This window comes from Pongo pygmaeus, chromosome 3 (genome assembly GCF_028885625.2).
Source record: "Pongo pygmaeus isolate AG05252 chromosome 3, NHGRI_mPonPyg2-v2.0_pri, whole genome shotgun sequence".
Taxonomy (NCBI): domain Eukaryota; kingdom Metazoa; phylum Chordata; class Mammalia; order Primates; family Hominidae; genus Pongo; species Pongo pygmaeus.
Window position 1 is genome coordinate 164,601,787 of NC_072376.2, and position 20,269 is coordinate 164,622,055.

Here is a 20,269-nt window from a genome sequence, read left to right on the forward strand (position 1 = left end):
TAACTTCCTATTTGGATATGGAAACTGGTTCATGTTTCTGAATCCATTACAGTCCTCAGAGGTTTTTGTCCAAGGTTTTGCAAAATGAAGTCAGAAAATGGAGCTGGATGTAGAGAGAATAGGAAAACCCATGTGGCTGAGTGAAATAACTGAGAGTGGGTTATTTAGGGAGTGACGTGGACATGCCAAAAGAAAAACAGCAGAGAACTGAGTCTATCCACGGGAGAAGAGCAAATCCTGCACGATTCGGGGGAGTGAACATTGATCTAGGCGGATATGAAGAAACCAGGGAGTGGGTGGGTGAGATTGGGAACTCCTTGTTGGGAAAAAAAATCACTGGCAATGAAGTAGAATATTCCGGTCCTAAAGTAAATCGGCAAGCCCTTAGAAATATCTTTTTTTATAATGAGTTGGGGGGAAAATCTTAAATATATTTGGCATGCTTAAAGATACGGTCCGAGAGTGTGGACACTTCTCTGTGTGACAGGCTCCTACACCAATCACTGTGCTCCTTGCTGGAAGAATGTAGGGGAAGAGAAACCGTGGGTACCGCCCCCTGGCGCAGCCCCTGAGCTGGCGTCACTGCGTCTGGCCTGGGCAGGAAAGGTGAGGGAGCCAAGGGTTCCTGGAGTGTCACAACATTAACCTCAATTCAGAATTCAGGGCCTGACTTAAAGTTCCAGACTGAGTGACTTCTGTGGTTCAAAATGTATGAGAGCACTGGGATATTTAAAATTGATTTTTTGGAAATGGCCGAGTAAATGTTTTTTAAAGTTTTACACAAAGAAATTCCAAGTTAGGTTCAACCTAAAACATAATTTCATGGCTGGTAAAATACAATTTTCCAACCATCAAATGGGAGTGCTGGAATAGCCAGTTATAGATGTGATTTTTCTTTACTGTTAGATACCTCCTTTCCCTGGTATTTAGAGGAATTGTGAAGTGGTCCCCAGTTTGTGGAGTATTATTTTGGAAAATACTTTGATGTGCTTGGGTTGCAGTGGATGTCTGTCAGGTGTTAGGTAGGACGCATTCAGTATTTTTATAGGTCATCAGGAGTACCCTTTCCTTAGCAGGTGGCTTTTATTTAGGTCAGATATAGTTAGTTTCTGTCCAGGATAAGATATCATGGGGCCAGGGTCTTGTCAGGAAAGCATCCTCTTATGAACAGAATCTAGAAACAGGCTACATGAATATTGGGGTTGCCTGTTTAATTTGGGCAGCCAGTGGGTACTCAGGGTTGAAAGTTGTTTCCAGTGTCTCCCAATCAGCTTGGCTGTGGCCATCATGTGGACTGATTCCCAGGTCTGTTTGAGGTTTAGGGTTGTGGATAGGCTGCTCTTCTGAATCTGGATCAGCGTGTCTAGGTTATCTTCAGGAGGGAAGCACAGCCGCAGCAGTCAGGACAAATCAAGTGCTTTAACGATGGCATCATCCTCTGGGAATAATCAGTCCTTAATACAGTTTTCACTTGACATAATAGTTTTGGTAAACTGTCTTTATCTGGCTGCACCCCCTTTTAAGTAAGCCCTTAATTTTAAATGGTCCCGGCGTGGTGTTTAGTATCTGCATATGCCCCCGTTCTCATTTAAGGGCAGTTCAATGTAACTGCTTAATTACCAGCCCTGTATTTACAGAAATGGCTGTCTGTCATGCTTGCCATTTTTATGAAACACTTTATTGCAGGTCAGCTATTATTGCACGTGCTACTTCAAGTCACTGGCTCAGGCTGGTGTCATGTGTGGTTTGCTGCAAACGGCAGCCTGCTTTGCAGTGTGAGCTCTTCCTGGGAACAGCAGTCTCTTGTAGCTGATGCCACATCAGCTTTAAGTCATTAAGAAGATATTCTAGGCCCCTTGTTACTTCAGCCATCAGTCTATAAATCACACAACACTAATTCTCCATCAAGTAACAGCTTAAAACAGAACACTGTCAAACCAGTTTATGTTCCACCCTTAAATCACATCACTGAGGAAACAGTGTAAGAGAATGAAGTTGACTCTTTCCCCCCCTTCTTTTTGAATGAACATCGTAAACCTAATGCTTTAGAAAGAGCTCTCAGAAGACTGAGAATGGTTTTTAGGATAATTTTGCCTCAGTAAATCCTCTCTACATTCAGGCATTTATTAGGCCATTACTTGTTTTGGGATGACAGATTATCCTGGCAGCTCATTAACTGGATAAATAGGACTTTAGTGAAAGATTTTCAGAGGTTCTTTAGGTAAAAAAGGACCAGGACAAGGTGGGTGGAAGCCTTCAGTTCTTTGACCTCTTGCACCTAGAATCCTAAAACTGATCATGATTTTAGCTAGGACCGACCTTTCCTAGCTTGTAGGGTCACTGTGAATTTTGTTCCTGTCTTAAAAGGTTTAAGTTAACCTAGTTCACTGTTACCTATACAAGTAACAAGACGGCCACCAATAGGACCTGTCAGCATGACTTCGACATGCATTCCAGGCATCTTTTGGGGAGTTTAGATTTACCTTATCATTTCAGAACCCAACAAAGGTGATGGAAGCTCTTAGGCCAGATTAAATTTCATGGAGCAGAGGCTGCAGAAGTCTGTGCTGCTTAGTGTGTCAGCTGACTTTTTATTGGGACAAGTCTATGAAAGGCCCACCTGTAACAAGGCCCCTTATTGCCCTGTGGATATTTTAAAAGAGGGAATTTGGTGTTGACAATCTTATTTACACGACTCTTGCTAAGCTATTTGACTAAGGGTTTCAATCAGATGCTTCCCACCTCACAAGCAAGGGTCAGCTCTATTTGCAAATAATCCATGAATATGTTTGTCTAAAACCTGCTGAAGAGGCATGGCAGCCACTTCCATGCTGCTTTTGGTAATGGGTAAAGAATATGGCCTTTCAGATAGATCTGGTGGCTTTTCCCCAATAGTCACTATGTAGAGACTATGCAACTAAATTCAATGGAAATGAAAGATAGAATATAAAATAGCGGGTCATGGCCATAAGCTGTGTCCTGAACTAACCAACTCCAAGCTGAAGGAGGGTGTGTACTTTCTGAAACTTCGAGGCCATCTTAGTAATTATTTTAGCAATAATTACTAAAATGTACGTGGGGTGGGGGAGCTCAGCTAAAATATCCTTACTGTGGTGCAATAATGATCTAGGTTCTTTTTCCTAGGCCTAGGCCTGCACCTTGAAAGGAACAGAAGTTCACTTTGATGTGTAACCCTGGACAGAGATTAAACAGCTCTTTTCTACACCCAGACGACCCAGAATGTAGAAGCCTAGTAGTTGGTATCACCAGTGTCTCTTCAAAAGAGCCCCACAAAAGGTTGTCCATTAATTTGTTTCATACAGTAAGCGAGCTTTTACTGAATACTCCCTCTGTTAGGTAGCATGCAGAGTGCTAGGGCTGGCACATTCCTGCCTTCCCACCAGAACCCTCCAACCTCTTCCCCAGGCAACAGAACACAGGGTTTGGGCCTGACCAGGCAGAGCTGGTTCAAGCCAGCCTGGGGCAGAGCCAGTTTTCCAGCACACTCCCAACTTCTAGTCAGAGCCTCAGCATTATACACCCAGCCTACAGGTGTGTGGATTCCTGAGACAGATGGCAATGGCATCACCTGTGGCGCCAACTCATACATTTTAATGAGATTTCTCCCTCAAGAGTGAACCAGTAGACCAGACTAAACACACACTCATGCAAGAATGTAAAATTGTATTTCACTGAGGCTCCTTTACAAGCAGAGCCATCTTTGTGAATTTCTTGGGGTGTTAATGTAAACATATCTTTAGAATATCTCATCGGGTTTCAGTCAGAGCCATGCTTTGGTTTTTTCCTAGCAGCAGTGATATCAACTTACAAGGTTTGGCTTTCAGGATTTCAGAAGCTGGCATTCAAGACAACAGGCAGTTGTCAGAGCTGAATGAGAATCAGCCTGGACAAATCAAGTGCTTTAACGATGGCATCTTCCTCTGGGAATAATCAGTCCTTAATACAGTTTTCACTTGACATAATAGTTTTGGTAAACTGTCTTTATCTGGCTGCACCCCCTTTTAAGTAAGCCCTTAATTTTAAATGGTCTGGAAAGATCTTCAATGCTTTCTGTAAGGTTTACTCACCAAGAAGCCAGAACTTTTGGTGAAAATGGAATTTATAAAACGAAACTGAACCTTATCCTTTCTTACAAAATAAAGATCCTGTCAGACTCCAGTCTCAGACCACCTTTGCCCATTTGTAATTCAGACTTGCAGAGTGAGGACAGAACTGCTTCAGCCTTACTGTCTTGTAGAGAGGTTTAGTGAAAATCATGTTACTTTAGACCCAGTAGTTTTCAGAACCGCAACAGGATGCGGGGCACCTGGCTTCCTGGGTAAGGTCACATAGTCTCTTAAAATTCTGTCACTAATTTTTTTAAAAGATTTTTTTTTAAAAAGCCACCTCCTCATGCCTGTCCAAAATGAACCACACAACTGGTTACCTTTCTCTGTCTACCTTTTGGGCTGGGGAAGACAGGCACCTTTCTCATCACTCTCAGGAAAGTCCTGAGCAACTGTGCAAGCCAGGAAGCATGAGTCACTGAACTGGTGATGGAGGGGTGTCCACTTTTTTCTAGTTCCTCAGCTGCTTCTGGAGCAGCATTCACAACGGGAATGTTTTTACTGTCCTTGGCAGGCTACAGGTTCACAGCTTCAAATCAAGGCCTCCAAGGATTTTATTCTCTTACATCACAGTTTTGACAAGTATGCTTTTAAAAAACATCATTTGCAAAACTGGTCTTTAAGCCACATGAGTCAGAGGTAACAAAGGCATATATACCGAACAAAGGGGTGCTCCAGTGCAGTGGAGAGAACAGTATTAGTGTCACAAGCACAGGAGTGCAGACAGCCCCGCCTTCATCGTGATGCCTGCAGCACACCACGATTATCATGAGAGGTCAAGATTTTGATTTACTAATTTATAATCTTATTTCCAAGCAAAACAAGTCAATTTCATGTTACAACAACTTTTTTCTTGTTTCTTTTTATCTTGTTTGGCCTGAGGGTTGGGGGATTTGGGGGAGTTGTCAACTGCACAATCTTTGAAGTGTAAGTTAATTTTTATGTGATATTTCAGTATATATTTTATTGATTAAATTTATTGGAAAACTTCTTATTTTTTTAATTCATTTATTCTCAGACTGTGCCTTCTGGGATGGGTAGGGAGTTGAACAGGCAATATCACTTCCACTCAGTCGATAGGTTGATTAATTCTAATAATATCTTCCTTCCCCACCCTCTTGAGACCTCCTTAAACAAATGTTGTGTTTATCCTGTGCCAGTTTATTTGGTTGTGTTTTCATCTTTGTTAACCTGTGTTAAGGTCTGAAAACAATACATCCAAATTACAGTCTCTCTTGACCACTGCTAATGCCCATCGCCTACAACAATGGCTGGCCCTTAGGAGCTGCTCAAAAATATTTGTGGAAGGAACTGCAGAATGAAAAGTTTTCTTAGAATGGGTAACAGTATCTCTAACATACATTTTATTTAGTTTAAAATTCCTTAATACAAGAAGGTGTTACTCCTTAACCACTGCTGCAGCCATCACCGGACCCTCCTGATGTGGATGAAGCAGGCGGGGTGGCTGCTGGTCAGCTGTGGAGGCACCTCCAGGCACAGGGCCTAGAGGGTGAGAACACTGGTGACATTAACGCCATAGCTGTGGCTCGGGACAGGGATTGAGAGGCAGCTCGCAGGGCACATGAGCATCAGCTTTCACGGGATCCTGTTCCCAGTCAGGCTGCACTGTTCTCCCTTGGGCAAGGGGACCCCAAACATCTCACAATGACATCTTCTTCTCCAGGATCTCCTTTATCATGACTGGATCTGCTCGGCTTTGTGTCGCTTTCCGGACCAACCCAATCAGTTTATTTACAGCTCTGGGGTTTCCCTTCTTCACATCCATTACCTAGAAAGACAGAAATTACTTAAGAGGAGAAAATGAAGAGACTCATGCCCCCAAATCCCAAACTAAGGCTTAAGTTTACTGAAAATTAAATTCTGCTTACTTCCACTAGTATTAGACATAAAATGAAGAACAGAAAAAGGGGAGGGGCCTAACTTCTGAGCAGGTTTCTAGGCTCCTGTCAAAGGAGATTTTTGCTACTCTGCTTTCTGATTAAAATGAGCAAGAAGTGATTGCCGAAAGCCAGAGAAGCTGGCACGTGATCCGGATCCAGGGCCCTCTCCTCTGGGACACCACAAGGACCGAGGACACTGAGTCTGGGGAGGGATAATCTCTCTGAGATGAATCACTGAGTCTAATCAGTGAGGACACCTCTCTGATTCTCAGTGACGTTCAGCTGAAATGTGCGGCTTTCCTTCTCCCCCTGCTCCCCATCAAGAAGATCCCTTTATCAGAAAGCAGATCTACACACTGGCCGAGTCTTCCGGAGCGCTGGGTGGGGGGAGTGTGCTGTGTGGGCAGGGGGAGTGAGGAAGCCAGGAGGCGCTGAATTCCTATCAAATAGCCACTGACTGTTAGGGCCACCACGTGACCTCCTGCTCTGCAGTGTCTCCAAGGGCAATGACATGAGGATCTGCACTCAAGTGCCACAGAACAAGCCTGAAACTACTAGCACGTCTTTATCAGTCACCACAGATGAGGCAGGAAGACGAGGCTGTGAAGGCCCGGTGCAGGCTAATTTTCCTTATCGAGAGCTCTTTACAGAGCTGTGAGTGTCTCCGGCAAGCTGATGGGTGGGTGGGTATTATTCTGAAAAAGACGCTGACAATTTTTTTTCCCCACTGAAAAATATCTCTAGACAATATGATTAGACTTGGGGAGGGAGGGATGCCACTCATTTTAGCTTTTATGTCTTGTGCTGTGCTAAGAACACAAAATGACCTGGTTTTCAGCCATGCTCCTGTCAGGGATTTTCTCCACAATTTATAAATACTTTTCCCTTCTGCCTTTCTTCCCACCTCTTAGAAGCATGAAGCTGAAGTTCCTGTACTCTCCCTGCTCTGCAGGCACACCTGCTGGTTCCTTACTGGGAGGTCCTTAGGAAGTAGCGCTAACCACAACGGATTCAAAATGCCAACCCTGGGAGAGGGCGACACACCCGGGAGGTCACAGCTTGGATTTTGTGAGCTTGCTGACACCCTTTTAAACTACACCTCCACGGAGAGTAAACTCCAGGGGTGGCATCCTCCTTATAGGAAAAGAAGTTGTGTGTTTCCAATATCCACCTATTTCATCTCTTCTGACCTTAACTAAAAAGATGACAATGAGGGAATTGTTGATGAAACTGGGCCAGCCATTCTTAGGAAGAGCCTCTGGGCTGCCACAGGGAGCGATGGCGAGGCTCTTGGGCGTGTCCTAGGGCTGGTTCTGGCCCTCTCCCCTGCCCGAGATAGTCACCACTTGAGGATGGGCCTCCATCACAGAGTGGCAGAGCTGCTCCAGTGCCCCCTGGTCCTGCATCAGTTCAAGCTGCTTTTCTGAAACAATCTGCCCTGGAGTCTTGCCTTCCCTCTTCCACAGTTCCTTAAACACCTATGGGCCAGAGAAGGGAGAGGAAAGAGAAATGAGAAGTCAGCTCTTCTGCCAGCTCCATTTGCACTGCTGTGCTGTGCGAAGCTGGGGTGGGAATGAGCAGATTCAATTAAGACCCCACTGCCTGGGCCTGGCCCAAAGGGAAAGGGCACCTGGCTGCCCTGCCAGAGCGTTGGCTCTCCTGAGGCATCCCTGAATGCAGGGCTGGGGAACAAGGCCAGCTAGGTGGAATGAATGTGCCCGGGGTCTCCTCCTGAGGCTGAAGTCTCCCTCAGCATAGGGTGTGAGAGGACTCGGGCCAGCCAGGTGCCCCCGTGCCCAGAGGGATGGTGAGTCCTGCCTGGCTGATTCCACACGGGAGGGGGGGCCGTAGGAGGCGTGGAGATGCCCATCACTCATGGGCGCCTGCTGACGGGAGTCGGAGGGCCAGTGATGGATCTGTCTCATGGCCACCGAATTAATTGAGGTGACATTTTGGTGAAGGATGGGACCACACAGCCTGCAGGAGGTAACCATGGTACTAAATAAAGTCCAGAAACAGCATGCTGGGAAAGATGACTTTAGGGGGGCAGGAAAGTAGCCCCGTAATGAAGATACAAAATGGCAAACAACTGAAAACATAAATTAGAATCCACAGGGGCCCCCTGGCCTACCACATTCATCTCCTACAGGTAGAGCTGGACCCAAATCAGACTAGGATAATGAACGCTAATGGTTGGTGTATTTTTTTACTTCAATAATGACAACAACAAATCCCTAAACTCATCAAACCCGAGAAAAAGGAAACCATTTTCAAGGAAGGCATTTCCTATGGTAGCTGTTTTCCTCATTCCTCTTGTCTTCTAGCAAAAAGCAGAACTGGGGGCGGGGAGGAGGGCTTCCTCTGTTGGTCTCCCGCCAGCGCCACCTCCGTCCAGTCCAGTCATGACTGAACACTGAACATTCCCTGTTACCTTGGTGGCCGAGAACGGGCCAACCAGGAACCATTCCTCCTGGAAAAACAGAGCTCTTCCATAATTAGCAAGAACAGCAAAGCAAATAAAAGGCAGATGCTCTGAGTCTCAGCAGGGCTCAAAGACTTCCCCAATCTGAATCAAAACAAACTACAAATACTTATCACTGCTGGGACAGGCACTGCGCCTTCAACCTGGTGCCTCAGAACGTGCGCCGTGACTGTGGCCAAGGAGGTGTGCTTGGCAGGTCCTGGGTAAGCTCCCTACAGGACACCCCTCTGCCGCTGCCCGACTGCTCAGGAAAAGCCTGGCCCTACGCTTAGAAAAATACAGAACGCACATGCCTCCAACTCAATTCAGCAGATGTGTACGTGGCCTGACAATGAGGAAACCATTGGGAGAAAGCGGGGCACAGAAGCAGGAAGAAACTTCCTCACTCTCAACATGCTTATGAGTGGAGTGCTGGCAGCAGAAGCACTGGGGACCTGGATGGCGTTCCATGGAGCTGCCCTGTAAGTCTGAGGAGTCCGTCTGCCCCCTTTCTCTGACACGTTTATTTTTTGAACTAGGACTTAAATTTTAAAAATCATTTTCTAATGATAAAAGTTAATACACATTCACTGCAGAAAATATAAGGAAATACAGGAGAGATCAAAAGAGATCACCGGAATTCCCATTTTCTCAAGAAAACCAATGTTAGTATTTTGGTGTTTTTCCTTCCCATCTTTTTCTTTCTGTTTTGTAACATACTTGTGATCATAACGTATATTCAGTTTGTGTCCTGCTTTTTTTCATTTATCACAGAAGTACTTTCTTAATAAAAAGATCTAGTATCCATCAGATGTATTTATCATAATTTAATTATCCCCTCCTCGTAGATATCTACACTTTGACCAGTGTTGATTTTGCTCATCTGCACAGACTCCCAAAAAAGCTCCTAGCTGAAAACCTGACTCAAAACAGAAACCACCTGTAAGGACTTGCTCATGAAAAATCTACACAGCAGTTCCCTCCAGGAAAACCAGGCGGACGAGCAGCCTGTGCCTGGAAGTAGGCGGGGCCACTCCTGGGTCTGCCTCTGCAGACACAGACCAGGGAGTGATTTCTCTGCCCCTGTGGTAGCTGCTGCGGCGGGAAGCACACGGCAGACCCTGAGCAGGCTGGCCAGAGAGCCAGCCTCTGCCTGACGGGACCCACAGCTCGAATGCTGGCTGGATTTGCCTGGGCCAAAATAAGCGGAAGAGTGGCGGAATGCTTGGAGATCACTTCCAATCACACCATTCACAAGGAGAAGCAGTGCACCTCTAGGACAGATGCCTTCAAACGCAGAGGCTGGCTGCTCCCCGAGAAGGAGGGCCAGGCGGGGTGGTACCAAGCAGTGATGCTAGAGAAACATCATTCAGCAGCCTCCTGGAACACACGGGAGCCCGGTGGCTGAAATGTCCTTTCCTCCCAGAGTTAGAATACATAATGTTAGTTAACTCCACAAATTAGTGCAGTGGCCGTGACAGTCGAGGCCCCCAGTCCCCAGCCCCCTAGGCTTATACAACAGACGCCGGTTGTCCCATCCTCTGCTCAATCCTATTTAAGACAAGGATTGTGCACTCCTGGCTGGAGTCCAGGAGGGTGGGCGCCACTGGGTGGTAGTGGCACGGCCCTGTCTCCAGGCCAGACTCTCCTGCTCCTGGCCCTCTTGACGCTCACAGAGTGGCCTCTGTGGCTGCCGAGCCCCGTGCTGCAGCATAAATCCGCAGCTTTTGTCTGTGTTTAATCACACCCTGAGAAGTGATATCCAAGTGCAACTGTTTCCAGCCAGGAGTGCAGCTCCCAGGCCCTGCTGCTGCCTACCCAAGACAAACAGACGTAACAAGGAATTTCTAGCACAGTGCTGGGCCTCTGTGTTAATAAATGGCTGACCAGGAGTACTGGGTAATGCAAGCTGGGAACTCCCCATCACACACACACACTGGAGCCGGCTCTGACACATGGGGCAGAGACTCGGCCTTTGGTTCCCTGAGGACTAATTTACATACCCTCTTAGCTGCCACCCAACTGTTTCTAGCTGAAGCTATTTTTGAAGTATCCTGAAGGAAAGCACACAAGCCTCTAGCCTCTCCCTGCCTGTCCTGGGTTTCCAAGGTCAGGATATGGAGGAAAGACCTGTTCAAGGGACATGGCAGGGAGGGAGCTGTGACAGTTACAGAGAAGGGAGTCCCTTTTTTGGTCAAAGGCAAGTATTGTGAAAGTTTACTGTTCTAGAAAGGCACCCACATCAACCCAAGCCCGTAAGAAAGCGGGGCCCAGTAAACTGCAGATAACTGAAGCACTAAAAGAAAAAGACATCTAGTCATTTGTAATACAGCTTTGGTGCATGATATATAACATTTTGTACATTAAAAGGTTTCTGGCGATTTCTCTTTAAAGCAGACCACAAAGTAGACAAGAGATTGGTTATTATGGAACGCTTGTGTGTTAAACGCGATTTCCATCTCTGCGGCACCCAATTCCAGAAACGTTAACTGGACGATCCTCAGGGGATGGTGGATCATCTGCATCTGTTTCCAGACGTGTATGAAGGATCTCCTTCGTACACCTACACCCCATGCAATTTCCCTTGAACCATGACTGACCAGCTGTCTGGACAACATCCAGGGCGAGTCACAAGAGGCTTGGGAATCCTGGAAGGCTGTTTTCAGGTTAGCTGTAACTCTGACAGTTTGGGAGTCTGATGTGTCCAAGCTGAGCCTGTCTTTAGTGAGGGGAGGAGACGGGGTGCCACCTGCCACTTCAATACACAGCCTGGGTCTTGTGAGGGGCACACGGGATGCTTTTGTCTACAGTTCCCAGGAGATAGCTGCTCATGATGATATATAATTTCCCAGCTTCTATTTCTGATTCTGAAGAACAGGGCTGCTTTGTGGCAGCAACCTCTTAACTCCCCTGGCTCTGGGGTGTGGAAGGGATGAGGTTTGTAAATGTCGGGAGCACTGGCAGGACACCTGGGAGGAGGGTGCAGTGAAAGGCAGAAGGAATGAAGATAATGCACAAGGAAGTGGGTGAGAGACAGGCAGAGAAGGGCAGATTCATAACCAATTAGAGCACAAAGCGGGAGGTTCTTTGGAATTCGGAATTCTGCTCTCAGGACAGGATTCTTCTTTCTGTGTGTCTGTCATCCCTAGGAGTAAGTCACTCAGTCACCTTTCTTCCTTATCCCCTGGTCATCTATCTAATCACTTAATGGAGCCTCTTCCAGTTCTGCCAGAGGCAACACCAATAACCAGTAGGATCAGAGAGTCTCTGTTCTGGCCCACAGCTTTCTAAAACCCAAGCCATGCTTGGACTCTTCTATTAAATTTGGAAAAAAATATCTGTAACACATTTTTTCTTTTTTAAAAAAGTACACTATAAATAAGATACAAAAATATTCTCAACAGATTATGGAAATGCAAATCAAATCCTCCCTGATACGACTTCACACCCACTAGGATGGCTATAGAATCAAAAAGATGGACAATAACAAGTGCTGGTGAGGACATGGAGCAACTGGAACCCTCACACACTGCAGGTGAGACTGTAAGATGGTGTGGCCATTTTAGAATACAGTCTGGCACTTCCTCATTATATGAATGAAATACAGCATTACCATATGACCCAGAAATTCCATTCCTATAGGTATACACCCAGCCTATGTGCAAACACTTGTACATGAATGTTTAAGGCTGCATTATTCCTAACAGCCAAACTGTGGAAACAACTCAAATGTCCATCAACTGACGAATGGACAGACAAAATGGAGTGTGTCCATACAATGGTGGAGGGGCTCGGCAGACGAGCAGCCCCATTTAGCCCTAAAAAGGGGTGAAGGACTGATGCGTGCCGCAACACAGATGTACTTTTCATAAAATGTCCAGATAAAATAAAAATAAATAAATAATACAAAGTCAATAAATACATAAAATATCCAGATAAAATGTTTGACACTATATAATTAATAAGAAATAAACTAAAAAAAAGTACACTGCAAGTTCAGTTTTTGAAAGTCTTTATTGCTATCCTTCCTCCCTCCTCCCCCTTGTTCCTTCATGATGTTCATCTAATATTAAAGGTAGTTATTTCAAGGTGGTAGAACCTGAGAATCTTTGTTTTTCTACATTACTTATATTTTGTATAATCAACATATATTACTTTCCCCCAGAAAATCAGTAATTTCCTAAAAACAGAAAACAAAAGGTAGAGAAACAAAAAAACCCCAAGGCAATGATACATAACGGGGCCCCCTTAAGCAACACACGCTAGACACCCTTCTAGCCAGGCTTGTATTTTCACTTGACTGCCTCACAGAAGTCACCTCCTTTAAACATGCTGGAAGCTGATAAAATCTGAAAGCGTCCCTACATCTGAACCCAGCTGTCAGCGTCTTCCAACATTTTTCATTTCTTCTTACTGGAACTATCTTATTCACCGCACTAGGTGTTTTGTTCTGTTGTGTTGTGGGGCAGGATGAGTAGGAAAAGGGGAAGGTTTTTCCCTTCTTTCATTTCATGTGCAATAACTCATGTGTTCTTCTCTCTCTCTATATATATAGTGCTTTTTTTCTGCCCTCAGGCCATCTAATCTTCCTGCAACTGCTCAGCATTGTCAAAAACATTTGTATTCCCCTGACATCCAGACAAGCAAGAGCCTTTCCTAAACGTGGTGAGGTCCCTGTAGTTGACAGCCTCACTCGAGGTGGGTAAACAGAGCTTTTATTAGTCCCGTCTCCAGTTCCACAGCACCCAGCCCGGTGCGTGCGCTATGGTGCCTCATAATTATCCCAAAGCAGCCACTTTCTCCAGGCCTCCCTTTGTAACCTGCCACTACTGTCGGTGCAGATAAACATTACATGCAAAAGGCACCATTAAAATAACATTAAACTTCTGGCTGAAGCATTGACAGCTGCGATCTCTGAAGCTGAGATGAGGCAGCCGCCTTGGTGTTCTTGATGTTTCTGGTTATGTGTGTTTTTTTGTTTTTGTTTTTGTTTTTGTTTTTTGAGATGGAGTCTCGCTCTGTCACTCAGGCTGGAGTGCAGTGGCGCGATGATCTTGGCTCACTGCAATCTCCACCTCCCTAGTTGAAGTGATTCTCCTGTATCAGCCTCCCAAGTAGCTGGGATTACAGGTGCCCGCCACCACACTCAGCTAATTTTTGTATTTTTAGTAGAGATGGTTTTGCCATGTTGACCAGGCTGGTCTCAAACTCCTGACATCGTGATCCACCCACCTCAGCCTCCCAAAGTGCTGGGATGACAGGCGTGAGCCACTGTGCCCGGCCCTCTGGGTATGTATTTGTAAGAATATTCTGAATTCCACGAGTCTTTCACCTGCCCAGCACTTAGGCAGAGGTACAGACAGACAAAAGGCTGCTTAGGATGATGCTATTTTTCGAGTTTTCACACACTGGGCATGTCTGTAACATTTTACCTACAAAGTGCACAGTCTGACTTCACCCTCCTTGCTGAGGACAGACTGTCCAAGGGCAACCATGCAGCAGGGACAAGGAAGCCCTGGGACTGGCTGGGAGGCGGTGTGGGGGCGGAAGAAGAGCCCCAGCAGGCTGAGAGCTGAGCTGAGGCTGCCTTGGGCGTGAGGGAAAGTTCTCAGGTGTGAAAGGGCTAGGGGAGGCATGTCGGGCGGAGATGTTCAGGGCAAGGCCAGACAATAACTATTTCCCCAGGTTAGCGATGATGACGGGAAGCAAACTGCCTGTACTGCACATACTGGCTTCATATCCTTGCTAAATAAAATGTTCCTACCCTTCAGCGTTCAAACACCACTACCAGCATTTAATACTTCCATGATGAAAGCCACTCAGTCATGGCATTTGGGTGTCACAGAAAACATTCCTTGGGACAGTGGCACAGTCAGAAGCTGTTGGGAGTGTGGACATACCTGTTTAGCTGCTGATGAAGAAATCGTTCTGCTGTCCAGCAGGTCAAGAAGCTCAGCGAGTGCAGAGGGTGTGACAGGACTGGTGGCCACCAAAAGAGAAAACACATTCACATTGCACACTGTCAGGGCATCCATGAATGGCTGTTCAGAATCAGAACACTTGCTCTCATGGGGGTAAATATCAGACCCATGCCTAGGGATGAAACAGCAGGCCAACTGGGCTCTCTTTTATTTTATTTATTTATTTTATATCTTAGGATGTAACAAATTTTTGTGACTAGTGTTCTTTCTTTCATCACCCAACAATAACAGCTGTTTGGCAGAAGTTGTAGCAACAGACAACTGCTCAGTGTAATTAGTCAAGAAAAGGAGGTGGCTGCAAAATTCATGAACCACAACAGGAAAGGGAAAACAAACTCCAGTAATTAAATATTTTCAACTGAAAGATCAGCCTAAAAATTACCTAAAAAAAAAAAAACCAGCTAACAAAGTCACGTTTCTGACTGTTTCTGTGCAAATATAAATTCCTTTAAATTGTAAAAGATTTTCTGCAAGGGAACACAATGACTACCAGCCACATTTTCATCCATCCTCAGGAACCTGATACATAACTCTCTTCTCCAGGCTCACACAGCTTTCTGGACACAGAAGGGCCTAGAATCCACTATACCTATATTTCTAGGATGTGACTTATTTGCCAATATCCCATGATATAAAAGGTCAGGGGCATCCAAGCATAGTGAAACAGTGAAGTGTCATTAATTCACTTGAAGGTGAATTAATGGTAGGGGTGAGTGCCTAAATTATGCAAAAGACAACAGTGAATTACAAACTATTTCTTTTAAAATGTATGGTTTTCTGACTTCTAAATACAGGTTAAGTATACCTTATCTGAAATGCTTGGGACCAGCAGCGTTTCCAATTTTGGATATTTTTGGATTTTGGAATATTTGCATTATACTTACCAGTTTAGCATCCCTAATCCGAAAGTCTAAAATCTGAAATGCTCCAATGAGCATTTCCTTTGCGCATCATCGTCAATGCTCAAAATGTTTTAGATTTTGAAGCATTTTGGATTTCCAGGTTAGGGATACTCAACCTGTATTTACAGCAACTAGGCTCATGAAATGCTGTCTATCTGAGATCATTTGGGGACTGGTTTTAAAAAGGTAGGAATGGCATCAATAGCACATTAGTGTTACACTGTGTAAATGAGGGCTTCTGAAATGCTTCATGCCACTTGAAAACATCTTCTATTTAAGTCTTGGTTCCCATCATGCACAATTAATTTCTTTGGATGTGCTTAGAAAATACAAAGGAAACTGCAGCTTAGTCCCTATGCCGATTTCCCGGGCTCCAAACCAATGGAGTGCGTGTTAACCAGGTGACTTACTGTACTCTAATTCAAGTGCAGTGAAACCCTATAGGGGCTGTCCACTTAAAACAGCTGATGTACTGAGGCAGCCCATCATCCTTTAAGTGTCTGTTTATCCCAAAGTATGACTAAAAGGCAATTCCAAGTGAAACTTAGGTTTGGAGAATACCTGGTGCTACTAAATTGGCATTCAGAACATCTGTGAACCACCCTGATTAAACCTCAAAAGGAAGAGGGGCAGCGGGCTGCTAAACAAACTAATAAACCTCCCACCTTTACTAACAAGTAAAAGGCAGGCTGGTTTTTCTAAAAGCGTGGGTTGCCTGGATGTTCTGCAATCCTAGAAAATACAATGGCCCATTATCTTAGAATGCAGACTGTGTGTAGAACCCATAATAAGCACTGAGGTGGAACTGGATTTCTTCAGTGTGCAAAAGATAAGGTCCCTAGCCCCATACGAGTTGATGATTGCCTTGGTCTGTTTGGGCTGCTCTAACAGGTTACTACCAAAGACGACGTGGCTTATAAACCATGGAAACTTTATTTCTGCTCTGGAAGCTGGGAAGTCCAAGATAAAGGTGCTGGCAGATTCCATGTCTAGTGAGGGTCCACTTTCTCACTGGTGGCACCTTCTTGCTGTGTCCGCACGTGGTGGAAGGAGCGAGGGAGCTCTCAGAAGTTTCTCTGATGAGGGTGCTAATCCCATTCATAAAGGCCCCTCCCTCACGACCTAATCGTCCACCAAAGGTCCTATTTCCTCACACCATCACCTTAGGGGTCAGGATTTCAACACAGGAATTTGGGGGAGGATCTGAAGATTCAGACCGCAGCAATGACATAAAAGATGTAGGGGTGGAGAGGGACAGAAAAGGAACACAAAATAACTAAAAATAACATCGCCTTTGAGAAATTCATCTAAGAACCTTAATTCATCAGTTGGGTCATAAATTTAGACTACAAAATCTTTCCACTGACGTAATCACACTTGGGATTTCTCCAACACTTTTCTGTCCCTACAATGCCTGTCACACAGTAGGTCATCATATTTGTGTCACAGGCTTCCTCATACCCATAGGGATGTCTGGCAGACTGCACATGTTAATTCCACATATGCCAGGGCTAAACTTGAGTCAGATGATGACAAAGATCAGTACCTGTCACACAGACCCTGAAAGACCCTACTCATCGGCTAAATAAATAAACCCTCAGACTCGACACGCAATGGCAGCAGCAGCACAGGCTACTAATTTGCTGCTGGTCAGGTAATACTGGTTCCGGACAGTGAATGCATCTCCGCTGAAGAAGAAACTGATACCACGGCCTTCAGCTCTGTGTGCTGCTCTTTTCCCTCCCATTCTCTGAGGCTGCGGTTCGACAGAGGAGGGGAAAGGGGCTCTTTCAAAGCTCCAAAATTTGTCCAGTCCCTCAGAGCTCATTCAGGATCACAGCTCCATCTCCTGCTTGGATAAGAGCAGACAACGCTGATGCTTCTACAACCACCCCCAACCCCCCGTGAACCGTGCTGCCTGTCCCAATCCCCAAGCTTATCTCAGGCCCAAAGTCCACCTTCTCTGCTTCTGTTAAAACAGGATGCAAGAAGAAGGAAGACATTGGGACTTGGGCCTCCAGGTGGTACCTGGCGCCTCCAGGTGGTACCTGCTGCGCACAAGGATTCTGTGTTCACCTCATGGATTTCGCAGTGCCCCTAGCTGGCATCCCACCAAGCGCCTGTTCCAGGCAGCCCCCTTCTGCTCCCCTCCTCTGCACATGCCCTCACCTCCCATTTCACAAGGATATCAGCTGAGCCACGGTCGAGAATTTTCTAGGGCACTCTCCTCCTCTTCCATCAAACAACCCCTCCACCCCTGCTCAGAACCCCACTCTTTCCACTCCTCCGAACCAAAGATGCTGGTTTCCCGTGTCCTGTGGCTTCAGTCTCACACAGCTTCACAAATGCTCTGATCTTCCCTGTCTTGACAATGCCTTTGGCTGACCTTGCAGTCACTTGCGTCTGCCCAGTTTCTTGCCTTATTTTAACAATAACAATCCAGCACCAGTGGCTACTACCCACCCTGTGTAAGCACATGCCATCTGGATTCCGTGCCTACCCCTCTATAGAAGCTCTTCTCTTAAAAATCACCCCCCTCGCTTGTGGCCAAACATTCAGCTTCTCCCCATCCCGCTGCACCCTGACTCCTGGGGCTGCACCATAAGCTCCTTGTGAAACCCCCTTCTTGGGCCTCTGGAATCTCCTCCTCTTCCTTGCCTGTCCCTCTGCTGCTCCTTGCCAGTTCATGCCAGGTGGCTCCGGTGCCCTCTTGCTGGGTCCTCTGACTTGACCCCTAGCCGTGAGGAGGGTGCTCAGGGCTGCCGCTGCTGCCTCAGGTCCCGTTTCTCTCCCTGGCTGACGTCAACCACCTCCTGAGAGGCCCCGTTCACACCCAGACAATGTGCTCTAAACCAGGACGGCAAACTTCTGGAAAGAGCTAGGGTGCGCATATTTGAGGCTTGGTGAGTGCCCTCTGTCACATACACTTCTTTGTTTTAACAAAGGTAAAAGCAATTCTTAGTCACAGGCTCTACAGAAACAGGCCAGAGGCTGACATGCTATAGTTTCCCAATCCTTATCCTAAGCCAAACTTGTCTTCCTCACAGACCAGCTCCTCTGCATTTCCCACCACCCATCTGCTGTCTCCAATGATGACAGCACCATGCTTCTAGGTACCAGAGTGCAGATTATCATGTTGTCTTTGCTTTATTCATCACCTACTCCCTGAAAAATCTAGTACCTTATTACCAGATCCTAGTGATCCTTCCAAACATTATTACAGCCATCCTTCCCTCTGCATTCCCAACACCACCACTTCTGACTTGCTGTGGGTCTGGCCACAGTGAGCTCAACAGGTTTCCAATGCTTGCAGCCCATCCTTGGATGCTATCCTACATTTCATGCTGTGGGACACATCTTCCTCTTGTCTCCAGTCCCTTCTTGGTTTAAAATCTTTCCCTGCTCCAGTGCTCAGGAATTATTGCCCGCAGCTCACCTGAAACATTGGGGCACTCAACTGGCTTGGACAACTGGATAGCTGTACCTGCCTAATTTTACCACAAAATACTTGCTCAGGAAATTCACAATGTCCACTTTCTTAACTAACCAAATCTGTTACTCATAATTCAGAAGCTGTTAACCAAATAAACCAACCTTTCAAGCAATATACTCAATTAAAAAGCCAAGTTCAACAAGAGGTTGGACCCTTCAAACATCAGTCTTCTGAGAGGTCTTTAAAGATGAATGCTAATTCACATAATCATTCTCTACCTGGGTTCCTTGCCTGGGTAAGGAACTATGAGACTATAGCTAGTTTTGCAACTACTGCCCTTCTAAGCTCTGGAAACATTAGCCCTAGTAGCCGAGGCTGTTCATTAATTAATGTTTGCTCTATGGGTAGCCTAGCATATTAGTCCAGCTAAACGTTCTTGGAACTGTGTAGGAAAAGAGCTGCTATGGTTTGGTTTTGGCTTCTCAGTCCTTGTTCCATTTAAACTGTAAAACAGAACTGTTGCCTGCCTCCTCTTTACTTGATTTTGGAACAACCAAGCCTACTTTTATTTAGAATTGGGTACCCTTCAGTTCTTAAAACTTCACTGCTTATGAACTGCTTGGGTAAATACCAGGGGCTCCAGTTCCACTCAACAGGCTAATTTATCTGTCAGCTCCTTTAGAGGCCACCAAAATGACTGTTAAACCCCTAACTTCACAGACCAACATATAAAGAAGCCGATCACAAGCCGGGCGACTTGGCCTCCAGTCTTTGTGGCTGTGCCATCTGAGGCAAGTCACCTTTATCTCCTAGGGCCTCTGTTGCCTCATCTGCTAAATGAAAGAGCTGAAGATCCCTAAGGTCTCTTCCAGGACTAAAGTTCAGCAATTCCATACATTTTAACTAACAACATAGAAAAAATGTAAGTTTAAAGTTAAGAAATTTCTATTTCCTCCAGAAGCACAAACACCTCATCTTCTTGGAGCTTTCCTGGAATCTTCTGCCTGGTGTGAATCTCCCTCCTCTCTGTTCCCACTGCACTGTGTCTACTTCTAACACTGGAAGCATCCCATTCTGCCTTGAATTAAAATTCTGATGCATAAGTTCTAGTCCTACCCAGGAGGCTGACAGCACCTGTGGGGCTAGAACCAGGACCTCGTCATCCCCCACACACCGCAGAGTGGGGCTCTGCACCTGATGGGTTCACGGCTGAATCCTCCTGATGTTCCGGAGGCTCCCTATTCCGGCTCAGCTCTGGCTCTGCACACAGCCACACCTCTTGGCTGCTTTCCACCCTCTGCTCCTGCCAGCTACGCTCCTCTCCTTCCCAATCATGCCAGTTCTTTGCCATTCCTGCACCTGGGCTCCAGGTAGGTACTGCCCTCTCCCTCACCAAATCCTGTCCAGCCTTGAAGGCTCTGGTAGAGCTGTATCCCATCCATAAACTCTTCAGCACAGCTCCTG

At 46.0% G+C, this 20,269-nt stretch overlaps 1 protein-coding gene across 4 annotated transcripts in view; it reads right to left on the minus strand.

Annotated features, from left to right (window-relative positions):
• Positions 1-5,468: 5,468 nt before the first annotated feature.
• The window catches only part of GATB (glutamyl-tRNA amidotransferase subunit B), a 94,459-nt gene continuing 79,658 nt past the window's right edge, over positions 5,469-20,269 (minus strand). For 2 of the 4 annotated variants that reach the window (XM_054484896.2, XM_063664194.1), the window contains 3 exons: positions 14,390-14,468; positions 7,372-7,506; positions 5,469-5,916 (listed from right to left, as the gene is read on the minus strand). In XM_054484896.2, coding sequence (XP_054340871.1) covers positions 5,788-5,916; positions 7,372-7,506; positions 14,390-14,468 — 343 coding nt within the window. In that variant the 3' untranslated portion in view covers positions 5,469-5,787. The remainder of the gene's footprint in view (positions 5,917-7,371; positions 7,507-14,389; positions 14,469-20,269) is intronic. The other 2 variants (XM_063664196.1, XM_063664195.1) reach the window with 1 other exon arrangement.